This window comes from Cetorhinus maximus, chromosome 16, assembly GCF_964194155.1.
Source record: "Cetorhinus maximus chromosome 16, sCetMax3.hap1.1, whole genome shotgun sequence".
Taxonomy (NCBI): domain Eukaryota; kingdom Metazoa; phylum Chordata; class Chondrichthyes; order Lamniformes; family Cetorhinidae; genus Cetorhinus; species Cetorhinus maximus.
Window position 1 is genome coordinate 88002076 of NC_135894.1, and position 12362 is coordinate 88014437.

General features: G+C 44.4%; 1 protein-coding gene across 3 annotated transcripts in view; it reads left to right on the forward strand.

Moving 5' to 3' along the window:
* vps26c (VPS26 endosomal protein sorting factor C) overlaps window positions 1-12362 on the forward strand; it is a 66236-nt gene that overhangs the window by 25343 nt on the left and 28531 nt on the right. For 2 of the 3 annotated variants that reach the window (XM_078560303.1, XM_078560305.1), the window contains exons 2-3: window positions 8077-8220; window positions 10068-10217. In XM_078560303.1, coding sequence (XP_078416429.1) covers window positions 8077-8220; window positions 10068-10217 — 294 coding nt within the window. Of the gene's footprint in view, window positions 1-7238; window positions 7312-8076; window positions 8221-10067; window positions 10218-12362 lie in introns of all 3 variants that reach the window. The other variant, XM_078560304.1, reaches the window with a different exon arrangement.

A 12362-nucleotide genomic window follows, 5' to 3' on the forward strand; every position in this document is an offset into this window, starting at 1 on the left:
TCCCTTTTTATGCTAATTTCTTTAATTATATCACAATCCTTCTGCCTGATTTCCATACCCATGTTGTCTCTCTCACTTGTGAACACTGACACAAAGTACTTATTTAGAACCCTAACTACGTCTTCCGGCTTCACACAAATTACCACTATAGCCCTTAATGGGCCCTACTCTTTCCCTAGTTATCCTCTTACTCTTAATGTACTTGTAAAATAACTTTGCATTTTCCTTTATTTTACCTGCCAATGTTTTTTCATGTCCCCTTTTTGCTCTCCTAATTTCCTTTTTAAGTTCCCCCCTACACATTCTATACTCCTCTAGAGCTTCCGCTGTTTTGAGCCCTCGGTATCTTCCATAAGCCTCTCCTTTTCTCTTTATCCAATCCTGTATATCCCTCGACAACCAGGGTTCCTTGGGTTTGTTGGTCCCACCCTTTATCTCTATTGGAATATGCTGGCCCTGTACTCTCCCTATTTCCTTCTTGAATGAGTCCCACTGCTCTGAGGCAGATTTACCTAAAAGTAGCTGCTCCCAGTCCACTCTGGCCAAATCGTATCTGATATAAAACCGGCCTTCCCCCAGTTTAGAACTCTGATTTCTGGCCCATCCTTTTCCTTTTCCATAACAACCTTGAATCTAACGGAGTTATGATCATTATCTGCAAAATGCTCCCCCACTGATACCTTTACCACTTGCCTGGCTTCATTCCCTAAAATTAAGTCCAGGATCGCCCCCTCTCTTGTAGCACCTTCTATGTACTGGCTTAAAAAGCTCTCCTGGATGCATTTTAAGAACTCCGCTCCTTCTAAACCTATCACACTATGACTAACCCAGTTAATGTTGGGGAAGTTGAAATCCTCCACTATTACTACCCTATTATTTTTACACTTCTCTGAAATTTGCCTACATATCTGCTCTTCTATTTCTCTCTCTGACTGTTTGGGGGCCTATAGTACACTCCCAGCAATGTGATTGCTCCTTTTTTGTTTTTCAGTTCTACGCATATGGCTTCATTTGAGGAGCCTTCTAAGATGTCATTCCTCCTTACTGCTGTAATTGATTCCTTGATCAATATTGCGATACCCCCTCGCCTTTTACCTCCTTCCCTATCTCGCCTGAAGATCCTATACCCTGGAATATTGATATGCTAATCCTGCCCCCCTCTCAACCATGTCTCTGTGACAACGATGACATCATACTTCCATGTGTTAATTGTGTTTTGATGCCCTCAACTCATCTGCCTTATTGGTCCAACTCCTTGCATAAAAATAAATACCATCCAACCTTGCCAAACTCCCTTGTGCCTTAACTGGCTTTTAATTTCTATGCCTTCCAGACTCACTTGCTCTCTCTTCTAATTTTGGCTATGCACCTCCCCCTGCTGAATCTCCTCTCAAGATCCCATCCCCCTGCCATGTTAGTTTAAAATGGGCTTAGTTTAAATTGATTAGAATGATCATTGGCATCCATCCATCTTGGGAGACAATGGACTGCGCCTGGGTGTATATCACTTCTGGGTTGGACATAGTCTGTTGTGGCTGTAGAGGTGGATTCGCCATGTCTCCAGGACACTTTGTGGCAGGGCTTGGTTTGGAAGTAGTTGTTTGTCATAGAGTCCATGGTAACCGCATAACTTCAGCAACTTCTGTCCATTTTTGTTTATCTTGCTAATTCACTGGTGCCCTATGCATGTTGGCCAAGATGTGTAGTCAGTATTCACCCTTGTTTTGAAATCCCTGAGAAGGTACAGTCCCTTGGAGCTGGGAATTCCACTGATGGCAGTGTCAAGTGCCTCATAGAATGGGGTGGAGGTGAGTGTCAGGGCATAGATGCATATGAGATTAACTGGACCCATGCTTGTTGACAAATAAAAAGTAAGAAGTCCCTCTTAGCTTTCTGTGGGGTGTTCATTCATTGCCAGTAGAGTATTTTTTTTGCTGTGCATCCCACTCCGTGCTCACATATTGCCTCTTGGATTTTCCCCAGCCTGAAGAACGTGTAGTGTTTGTCTTTAAGGGATCCACTTTGAGCCAGCCTAGTTTCTTGCAGCACAGCAATGCCCACATTTAACATTGTAAGTTCTCTGTTGATCACAGTTGTTTTGCGTGCGTCATCAACCTGCAGAAGGTTGTTGGTTAGGCCAGGGCTCTGGTGTCATCTTTATTAAGTTTGTCTTGCCTGTTGCGTAGATTAGCAATCGGGCTGTCAAGCGATGACTCTCTAAGCTCCAAGCGTCCATTGAAGCAAGCAGGCCATGGCAGGACAGGACCGAACTGACTGGGGCTGCCCAACCTGAGGCAGGTGGTAGCTATCCAATGAGACGCAATGATCTCTTCCACCGTCAGAAGTAACCCTTGGCACTTGTGCTCTAAGCCAATCGAGCAAGAGCTTATAACCGGTAACTGTTGCTTCCTGTGATGTGCCAATGTAAACCATGAAGCTGGAGTATCCTCTCCAGGACGCAGGCCTGGGCAAGTAGTATGGAGACCCTGAGTTGTCCAAGCGTCAGGACCCCTCTCTCAGTATTGCTAGTATTGTCCAAAGGAAAGGATAAAACCAGTACTGTTCAGTACCAAACAACAAAAAACTACTGCGGATGCTGGAAATCCAAAACAAAAATTGAATTACCTGGAAAAACTCAGCGTGTGGACCCGAAACGTCGACTCTTTTCTTCTCCACCGATGCTGCCAGACCTGCTGAGTTTTTCCAGGTAATTCGATTACTGTTCAGTACCAGTTCTGCTGCAGGAATTGTTGGAAAGCTGACTGATAGATGACAGATTACTGCCTACTGGACTCCACTCTGGATTTTCTGTCAGGGTTTACTCCTTTGGCCTTCTCCCTCAAAGCACCAACAAGGCAGTGGGGCTGTTTATCCATAGTGAGGGGGTCTGGTTTGTTGGCACTTCGTAACCACACACTGGTGGGCCTGCATGCCAGGTTTCTGGGAGCCAGGCCTCCTTTGAATCTCTGTCGTTTAGCCTGGATCCGCAAGGTACTGAGTTTGCATATATCACTGTGGGGAAGCACTACACAGGGCTTGCTGATGAAGAGGCTATGCACTGGCAGGAGAGGTTATCACACTTTGCTCTCTTTTCATGATGGTTATACTGCTAGCCAGCGGTGAGAGCTGAAAGCAAGAGGTGACGAGCAGAGGTAGCTCCACCCACTACGCTAACACAGTTGATGCATCACATCAACTGGGGACAACACCAGAATGATACTGGGGTTGCTGCCTGGATTTAAAAAAATCGACCTGATGTACACCGAGCATATTTAATAAAAAAAAGTTGCATTTTTATCGCACGTTTCACAAATTCAAGATGTCCAAAAGCACTTGACAACCAATGAAGTACTTTAGAATGTAGTTGCTGTTGTAATCTAAGTGTTTGATTCACATAAAACATGAATCGTGTTCATAACTGAGGTGAAAATGACCAGCTATAAACTGTTGCTCAGTGCTAGCCAATGCCTTGGGTTTGATCAAAGTAGGGTACTTGTTCAGTAGTCAGAAATCACTAAGCCAGCTCCCAATATTCCTATGTAATGCAAAGATAACTCTTGGCTTCTTTTCTGAACTGCAAACTGTTGTCTTAAATGCCTGTCTCCTCCACCCTCACCTCCAAAAAGAAAAGAGAGAAACTCCTGGACTAATTTGTCACTTGGTCTGATCAGCTGTTTCTGCTGTGATGCCTTCTTCCACTAGCCCACCAGATCAAACTTCCTCTAAAGCCCCTTGATACCCATGCCTTGTAGTCACATCTATTTCGCGTTGTCTTCGATCTTCTTTTAGGCCCTCTATGAACTCACCTTGCATGAGAGACCCACCTCCTGCTCCTGTGACCCTATTCCTACTAAACTGCTGACCACCCAACTTCCCCTTCTTGGCCCCATGTTAACTGATATTATTAATGGTCTCTTCAGGTGCTGTCCTTCTCTCCTTTAAATCATCACCCCTCTCAAAAAAAAACTTACCTCCATTGTCCTTGTAAACTATCATCTCATCTCCAATCTACTTTTCTTCTCCAAAGTCTTTCAATGTGTTAACGCCCCCCACAACTCCCTGCACCTCTTTCCTGGGACTCGTGTTTGTTTCCAGCACTGCCACAGTATTGAAATGGTTCTCATCAAAGTCACAAATGACATCCTAAATGACAAAGTTAACCTAGCCTTCCTTGTCATTCTCAAATCATCTGCAGCCTTTGACACACCATCCTCCTTGAAAGCCTAGAGATTTCCCCTAATTAAATGTTGGGAAGATAGATGCCATTGTTTTGGTCCCCAATCCAGACTCTGTTCCCTAGCTACCAACACTATCCCTCTCCTGGCAGCGGACTGATATTAAACCAGTGTGTTTACAATCTTTTATCATTTTTGATCCTGAGATGATATGCCAACCACATTTGTGCCATCACTAAGACCACCCATTTTCATCTCTGTAACATTGACTGACTTTGCTAGCTCAGATCATTAGATGAAACCCTCAATTATGCCTTTGTTTCTTCTCGACTTGGCTATTACAACATACTCCTTACTGGTCTTCCACATTCTACCCTCTGTAAATCTGAGGTCCTCCAAAACTCTGCCCATTTCTGAACTCACTTCAAATCCCATTCACCTATCACCCGTATTTTCGCTGACTTCCAATCAAACATTGTTAAATCCTCATCCTTGTTTTCAAATCTGTCCAAGGCCTCATCCCTCCCAATCTCTGCCAGCCATTAAACCTCTGAGATATCTGGGTTTGGAGTCTGGCCTCTTGAGCATCCCTGATTTTAATTGCTCCAAAATTAGTGAGCCTTCAGTTGCCTATGCCCTAAGCTCTGGAATTCTTCCCAAACTTTTCTGCCTTTCTACCTCTCTTTCCTTCTTTAAGACATTCCTTAAAACCTATTACTGCGACCAAGCTTTTGGTCATCAGACCTAATATCTCCTTTTGTGGCTTGGTGTTATTTTGTTTTATAACGCTCTTGTGAAATACCTTGGAATGTGAAAGATCTTGGAATGTATTACATTAAAGGTGTGATAGAAATATCACTTGCTATATGAGCTCCTGGTTGCTTTTTGAAATTTGCTGCTTGGAAGATGGTGCAAAATATTTCAATCCTCGTATAGGAGCTCTTCCTAATTTCAGTTTTAAAATCAGTTCCCACTAATTCATGGGAACTGGTTTTTCGTTGTTATGACACAGCAGTTAGTAAAGGCTGTGTTATTTAAAATCCCAGAGAGAAACAACTGGCGTAACCAATATTTTTAATTGGTATGTTTGAGATGCAACTCTGAATTCGGAAATGAAACCTCCGAGCCTCCAGAGAATTTTTATGTAAGGTAAAATTAATGTTTAATTTAAAAGGTATTAAACACATACACAAATTACTACCATAATAACAATTAAACAAATGCCCAAATTAATCACTCCCAGATAATTTTCCCCAAGGCAACAATAACCCATAGACTTTAAACAGACACCAGGCAAAGCACAATTTATCTTATGAATTCAAAATGAGGTTCCTTCCAGTTTGTTTCCTTTGCAGACAGTTATAGAGCTTACAGGCTGCTTAGATGCCTCTTACATGCCTCTAATTTCCACACACATTCTTCTGTATATATTTAGTCTTCCCTTTGCAAATTCTCATTGTATCACCAGGCCTGTTGAACTCCACCTCTTCTAACAGTAAAACTCCTTTCATAGTACCAATTTTATCAGTAAAATAATCATATTGCTTGGGGTCTCTTAGCTAGGTGCAAGAATTCACCCCAGTCTTTGAATGGTTTGTTCAACAAAATGCAAGTGTACCCTCTACGTTATTATTTTAATATCTCAAAACTACTATACATCAAAGCACCCATACTAGCAGGCTTTAATCCAATTAAGACACACACACTCACACCCACAGACACAGACCCTACTACAAATCCATTTTAAAATAATTTCCAATAATATTATACACATTGATATCTTGATGAAAGTCATTTAATCCGATGATGACAGATTTATACTTAAAAATTAATTCAAGCCAAGTCGACATTATTTGCAAGGCATTTTTTATCTATCCCTAACTGCCCTTGGGGAGGTGGTGAGCTACTGCCTTGAACTGCTGTCCATGCAGTGAAGATATTTCCAGAGTGCTGTTAGGTAGAGGGGGCCAGGATTTTGACGCACCAACAATGAAGGAATGGAAATGTATGCCCATGGTGTGAGAAAATTCCAGATATCAGCTACCTTTTTGAGAAAGTGTTTCCTGATTTCACTCCTTAATGACCTAGCTCTAAACACAAGTTGTTGTCACTAACTACCCCCGACTTGGCTTTTTTCTCCACAAAGATGGTGGTGTTCTTTAGAACTTTAAAATTATTTCCATGGCAGCTTGGAAATTGGTTGGCAAAAAAAATACCAAGTGGGCTTTATGCTCATTACCCTTACCAATCAAGGTGGGTGAAAGAACTGTTTTTGTCCTGTTGGTTATTCTGTTAGTTTGTCAACAATATATCTCAAACTAATGGACGGATTTCAACTAAATTTGGTGCACAGATAGAGTATGGTCCAAGGAAGAACTGATCAATTTTTGGTGCAGCTGCAGACTTGGATCCTGGAATCTTTTAAAAGATTCATCCATCAACATTGAAAGAGAGGGCAAATTGACATTTTCTTAAGAATGTTGTGGGTTGTTTGATTTATAATGTTGATTGTTAAACTATGTTGTGGATTGTCTCAGCTTCTTTGATGGAATTTATCACAATTGTCAAAATGTGAGCAGATTTTCGGAGCAGGTTGTTGGATGTGGATTGGCCTGAAGCCTCAGTGAGATTGAAGCTGTTAGTAAAAAGTTATTTATTTTTTCAGCATTGTAGTTCCAGAACATCAATCAGGCAGGGAAAAACCTTGAGCAAGAGCTGCATAATTACAATAACACGGTGTGAGTTAACACAGTGTGGTTGAGGTCTGTGCTCTACTGAGTGCCCTCTTCACTTGTTTCAGTTTCCTCCTATCCTAGAATAACTGGCATTTAATGGGATACAGTTCCACGGACAGCAAGGACAGTTGTGTTGCCCCTGTTGTGTGTTGTCCTTTTGGCTGTTTTCCACATGCAGGCTGAGATAGTGTCAGCAAATTCTTGAGTGGGATACTCTAACCCTGTTATTGCTTGTCACTCAATCAAATGCACTTACCAGCAAGGGTCAAGTATATAGTAAGCAGGAACGCTGACTGATACATTTTCTTACATGTACTCTTTACCCCAGAGGGACTGAGGCCAAGTGAAGCACCCACCTACTGCTTGGACCGAAGGCAGTACAAACCAGAGTCCAGAACAAGGTAGCATAACCTTAAAAATAGAGGTAGGTTGTTTACAGGATGATTTCAGGAAACAATTCTTCGTATAAAAGGTAGTGGAAATCTGGAACTATGTCCCTTAAGAAGCTGTTGAGGCTAGAGGGTCAATTGATACTTTCAAAACTGAGTTTGCTAGTCTTTTGTTAGGCAAGGATGGTAAGGGATATGGAACCAAAACAGGTAGATGGAGTTAAGATACAAATAAGCCCTAATATAATTGAATGACGGACCAGGCTCAAGGGGCTGAATGGCCTGTTCTTATGGCCTAATGCACATTAGACAGTTTTCGTTATATACAGGTGATGAAGGATAGAACAGTGGAGCCTAGTCTTTCTGTAAATAAAAGCTTGTAAGTGTATAGGTACACATAGCACGCCGTGCATCTTCAACCAACAATCTCACTTTCAGGCTGCTCCTTGATATACTCTTGATTATAGGTGTATTCCCAATTAATTTCCACCACCTAAATACAATTAACCCCCAATTGCTATATAATTAAAAATGTTGAGATAATGAAACAGAGCAAAATAAATACTCGGCAAACTTCTGTATTGACTGTGGTGTCTCTGCAGATGCAAGGGGAATTTTCAACTGCATGAAAAAAAGTAATGTTGAGAAATACAGTAGAAATGAATGAAGTGTACTATAAAATGGGTTGGTAATTGGTGGGTACCCACAGTGCACTGTTTTGTGGATTTGAATATATAACAGCAAGGCTGTTAATTTGTATTGTGGTTTCTGTTACAGGAAACTCTGTCTGGAGTGGTTATTTTATCCAGTAAAGAAGCCATTCAGCACCAGGGAATCACCTTGGCTATGGATGGGGTTGTTAGCCTGCAGCTCAGTGCAAAGAGTGTTGGTGTATTTGAAGCTTTCTACAATTCTGTCAAGGTATGTGAGGTGATCCAAATTTTTTCCTTTCCTCATCAAATGAGCTCACTGTGGGCATGAACCATATTTTTTTTATATATGGATTTGTTTCCCTTCTTGGTGTCTGTTGGAAAATCTGAGCTATGGCCTTAACACTCAGGTGGGAGATTACCCCTTTCGCAGAAGATCTGTACACTACTTCTTTGATAACCTTCCAGTTAGATGCTGGTCTGCTAATGAGTGCAAACTCAGGGGATCAACTTCAAATGTTCCCTTTCCGAGAACAGACAGCCATTTCTTCTTCTTCAGGTTTGTTAGCTCCTTGAATACAATGGTTCCTAAAGTTGGAACTCAGTGGAGAGAGATAGATGTACGTCTGCTGTCAGCTGCACTGCTTTACTGTGAAAATGCTTTTAGAGTGATAGGCATTATCTGCTTGAAGTGAGTTACAGATAGCAGCTGACAAGTCTTGATTATTTGACCAAACAGCCTGCTTTCCTTACTTGCAGAAGTGGCATTGGAGAGTGGCAGTGCAGAACAGCCAACTTAAATGATGTGATTAAGCAAATAATGTGTGGTCTGATGTAACTAGGAGCCAGACTATCTGGCTGCCAAGCTTGCATGTAAGTCAATATTAGACTGAGACTTCATAAAAATATTGTAATTGCAACCCTTGTGCCCAAAGTTTAGCCCTTTGGATGACAAATGACCCAATAAAACCTCCCAAAAGCATCCAGGCTGCTTGAAAATCAAGAAGCACTTGGAAACATCACCGATGATCTGCCACTGGATGGCGACAGCTCCTGAGAACTATTTAGTGTTATTATGAAAAGAAATTAATTGCACCTATATTTTGAGGTAAAAATAAAAAATGCTGGAAATGCATTGGAAGTCTATCAGTAAAGAGAAAAAGTCAATGATTATGCCGTAGACTTTTCAAATGGAACTATATTATGTATGCAATTAGCATGCCCTAGTTGCCCTGAGGACATTGAGTCAGCCACATAATGTGGACTGGATATATATGTGGCATGACACAAAAGAAGGGTAGTGAGCAGAGCGGATGAGTGTGGCATGGAGAGGTGAAGATTTCCTTCCCTGAAGAACAATAGTGAATTAGTTGGGTTTTTAACTACTAATCAGCAATTTTCAGTGTCTACAAATTAGCAGATTGAATGAATTCAGTTTTACAACTTGCTATGGTGGAATTTGAACTCTCCAACCTCTGGGTTGTTGGTTGACTGCCACAAGGACGTGGAATTAGGAAATACTACTTTTTTCAAAGAGTGGTTAAGTTGCGACTCTTCCAACAAATGTCAGTTGATGCTAGATCAGTTATTTTAATTCTGTGTTTGATAGTTTTTTGTTAACTAAAGCTATTGAACAATATTTGGCATAGTTTGATACATAGTTAGGTTGCACGTCAGGCTAAATAACCTTCTGTTCCTATGTCCTAACCATTAGATCACTGGACCCAGCTGAACCCAAATCAGTTGTGGGCTCTGGGGAAAGGGGAGCGAGGTGTTTGTATTACCTGTCGACTGCCTTGTATGAAAACAAGAGTATAAAGAGCATATGGAGTTCCCAAAGAAGCCCTGTTAGAACCGTGGTGTTTGCTTTTCTGAACTTGGATACCCAACAGGTCAAAGAAGTTTCCAATTTGTGTGTCACTTATAATGGAACAGTTTGACCTGTTGTTGGAGCTGAGGGGAGGGATCTTTACTTGTGCATCCGGCCTCCGAGAATGCCGGTCACAGAATCATCATACACTGAATCTCAGCATTTTAAAGCCACTCCCCAAAAACACGGCAATCTTTGAGACTTAACTTGCCTTGAAGTTTCAACACTGATCTTTGCTCTTTTTGCAGCCTATCCAGCTCATCAGCAATAGTGTAGAGGTAACCAAGGCAGGGAAGCTTCCCAGTGGCCGGACAGAAATCCCTTTTGAATTCCCGCTGAAGGTAAAAGGCAGTAAAGTTATGTACGAGACATACCACGGCGTTTTTGTAAACATTCAGGTAAGTGGCAGCTGTATGTATCAAGGTTTAACAAAAGATTGTGTTCCGCATTGTCCCAGTTATTATTACCAGGTTAGCATTTTTGACCTGGATTAATTGGAGCTGGACTGGGGTGGATAAGAGGAGAGGGAGGATTTTCTCTGATTTTGTATGGCACTAGGCCCTTATTAACCTGCAGAAGCTGCACTGTTCTGGAGTAATTGTAATCTTGGTGAAAGTTGGACAATATCAGAATTTCCATCCATTAAATATGTTGCTTAATCCCCTTTTCTATTAAACTCAGCCCCATGCATTTGACAACTGGCACACTTTAGGCGACTGGAGTTTTAAACTCCCTGGAATGCCGAGATTTGAAACAAAAGCAAGTTGGAAAGGTTCCCCTCCAAAGAAAAGTCAAGAGAAAAGATTAAATGCACCAAACAAAATGCACTAAGAAGCTACAAAGTAAGAGATGCAATGATGTGCGAAGCAATAATGAAACAGCACAACACTTCTTTAAGGATGACAAGGTCAAAGGCCAGAAGAGGTCTTCTACTCCAGCTATTAATTTTGTAAGACGTGCATTTATAATGTGCCTTTCACGACCTTTGGACATCCCAAACCTTGTCACAGCCAATGAAATACATTTGAAATGTTGAAAAGAAAGTGGTTGCTGACTCTACATTTTATCAGCATAATTCAGAAAATTGAGTGCTAATGTGTTTGCATAATTTCTGAAGGTCTCAAAGGGCTGACGTCTGCAGTTCTTCAGACTTTTCACTCTCTCCCCACCCAATTGTGCACATCATTAAATTTTCATTAATCATTAAATTTCCCATTTTATTTGTAGAGGTTGCGCAGTATACTCATAAGTCTAGGTACCTGTCTCTGTGTCTCTTTCCTCATCCCTTTCCTCCCCTCCCTCTCTGTCTCCCTCCCACTCTGTCTCCCTCCCTCCCTGTCTCCTCCCTCTGTCTCACCCCCCCCCTCTCTGTCTCACCCCTCCTCCTCTCTGTCTCACCCCCCCTCTCTGTCTCACCCCCCCCTCTCTGTCTCACCCCCCCCTCTCTGTCTCACCCCCCCCTCTCTGTCTCAGCCCCCCCTCCCTCTCTGTCTCAGCCCCCCCTCCCTCTCTGTCTCAGCCCCCCCTCCCTCTCTGTCTCAGCCCCCCCTCCCTCTCTGTCTCAGCCCCCCCTCCCTCTCTGTCTCAGCCCCCCCTCCCTCTCTGTCTCAGCCCCCCCTCCCTCTCTGTCTCAGCCCCCCCTCCCTCTCTGTCTCAGCCCCCCCTCCCTCTCTGTCTCAGCCCCCCCTCCCTCTCTGTCTCAGCCCCCCCTCCCTCTCTGTCTCAGCCCCCCCTCCCTCTCTGTCTCAGCCCCCCCTCCCTCTCTGTCTCAGCCCCCCCTCCCTCTCTGTCTCAGCCCCCCCTCCCTCTCTGTCTCAGCCCCCCCTCCCTCTCTGTCTCAGCCCCCCCTCCCTCTCTGTCTCAGCCCCCCCTCCCTCTCTGTCTCAGCCCCCCCTCCCTCTCTGTCTCAGCCCCCCCTCCCTCTCTGTCTCAGCCCCCCCTCCCTCTCTGCCTCACCCCCCCCACTCTCTCTCTGCCTCACCCCCCCCCACTCCCTCTCTGCCTCACCCCCCCCCACTCCCTCTCTGCCTCACCCCCCCCACTCCCTCTCTGCCTCACCCCCCCCACTCCCTCTCTGCCTCACCCCCCCCACTCCCTCTCTGCCTCACCCCCCCACTCCCTCTCTGCCTCACCCCCCCACTCCCTCTCTGCCTCACCCCCCCCACTCCCTCTCTGCCTCACCCCCCCCACTCCCTCTCTGCCTCACCCCCCCCCACTCCCTCTCTGCCTCACCCCCCCCCACTCCCTCTCTGCCTCACCCCCCCCCACTCCCTCTCTGCCTCACCCCCCCCCACTCCCTCTCTGCCTCACCCCCCCCACTCCCTCTCTGCCTCACCCCCCCCCACTCCCTCTCTGCCTCACCCCCCCCCACTCCCTCTCTGCCTCACCCCCCCCCACTCCCTCTCTGCCTCACCCCCCCCCACTCCCTCTCTGCCTCACCCCCCCCACTCCCTCTCTGCCTCACCCCCCCCACTCCCTCTCTGCCTCACCCCCCCCACTCCCTCTCTGCCTCACCCCCCCCCACTCCCTCTCTGCCTCACCCC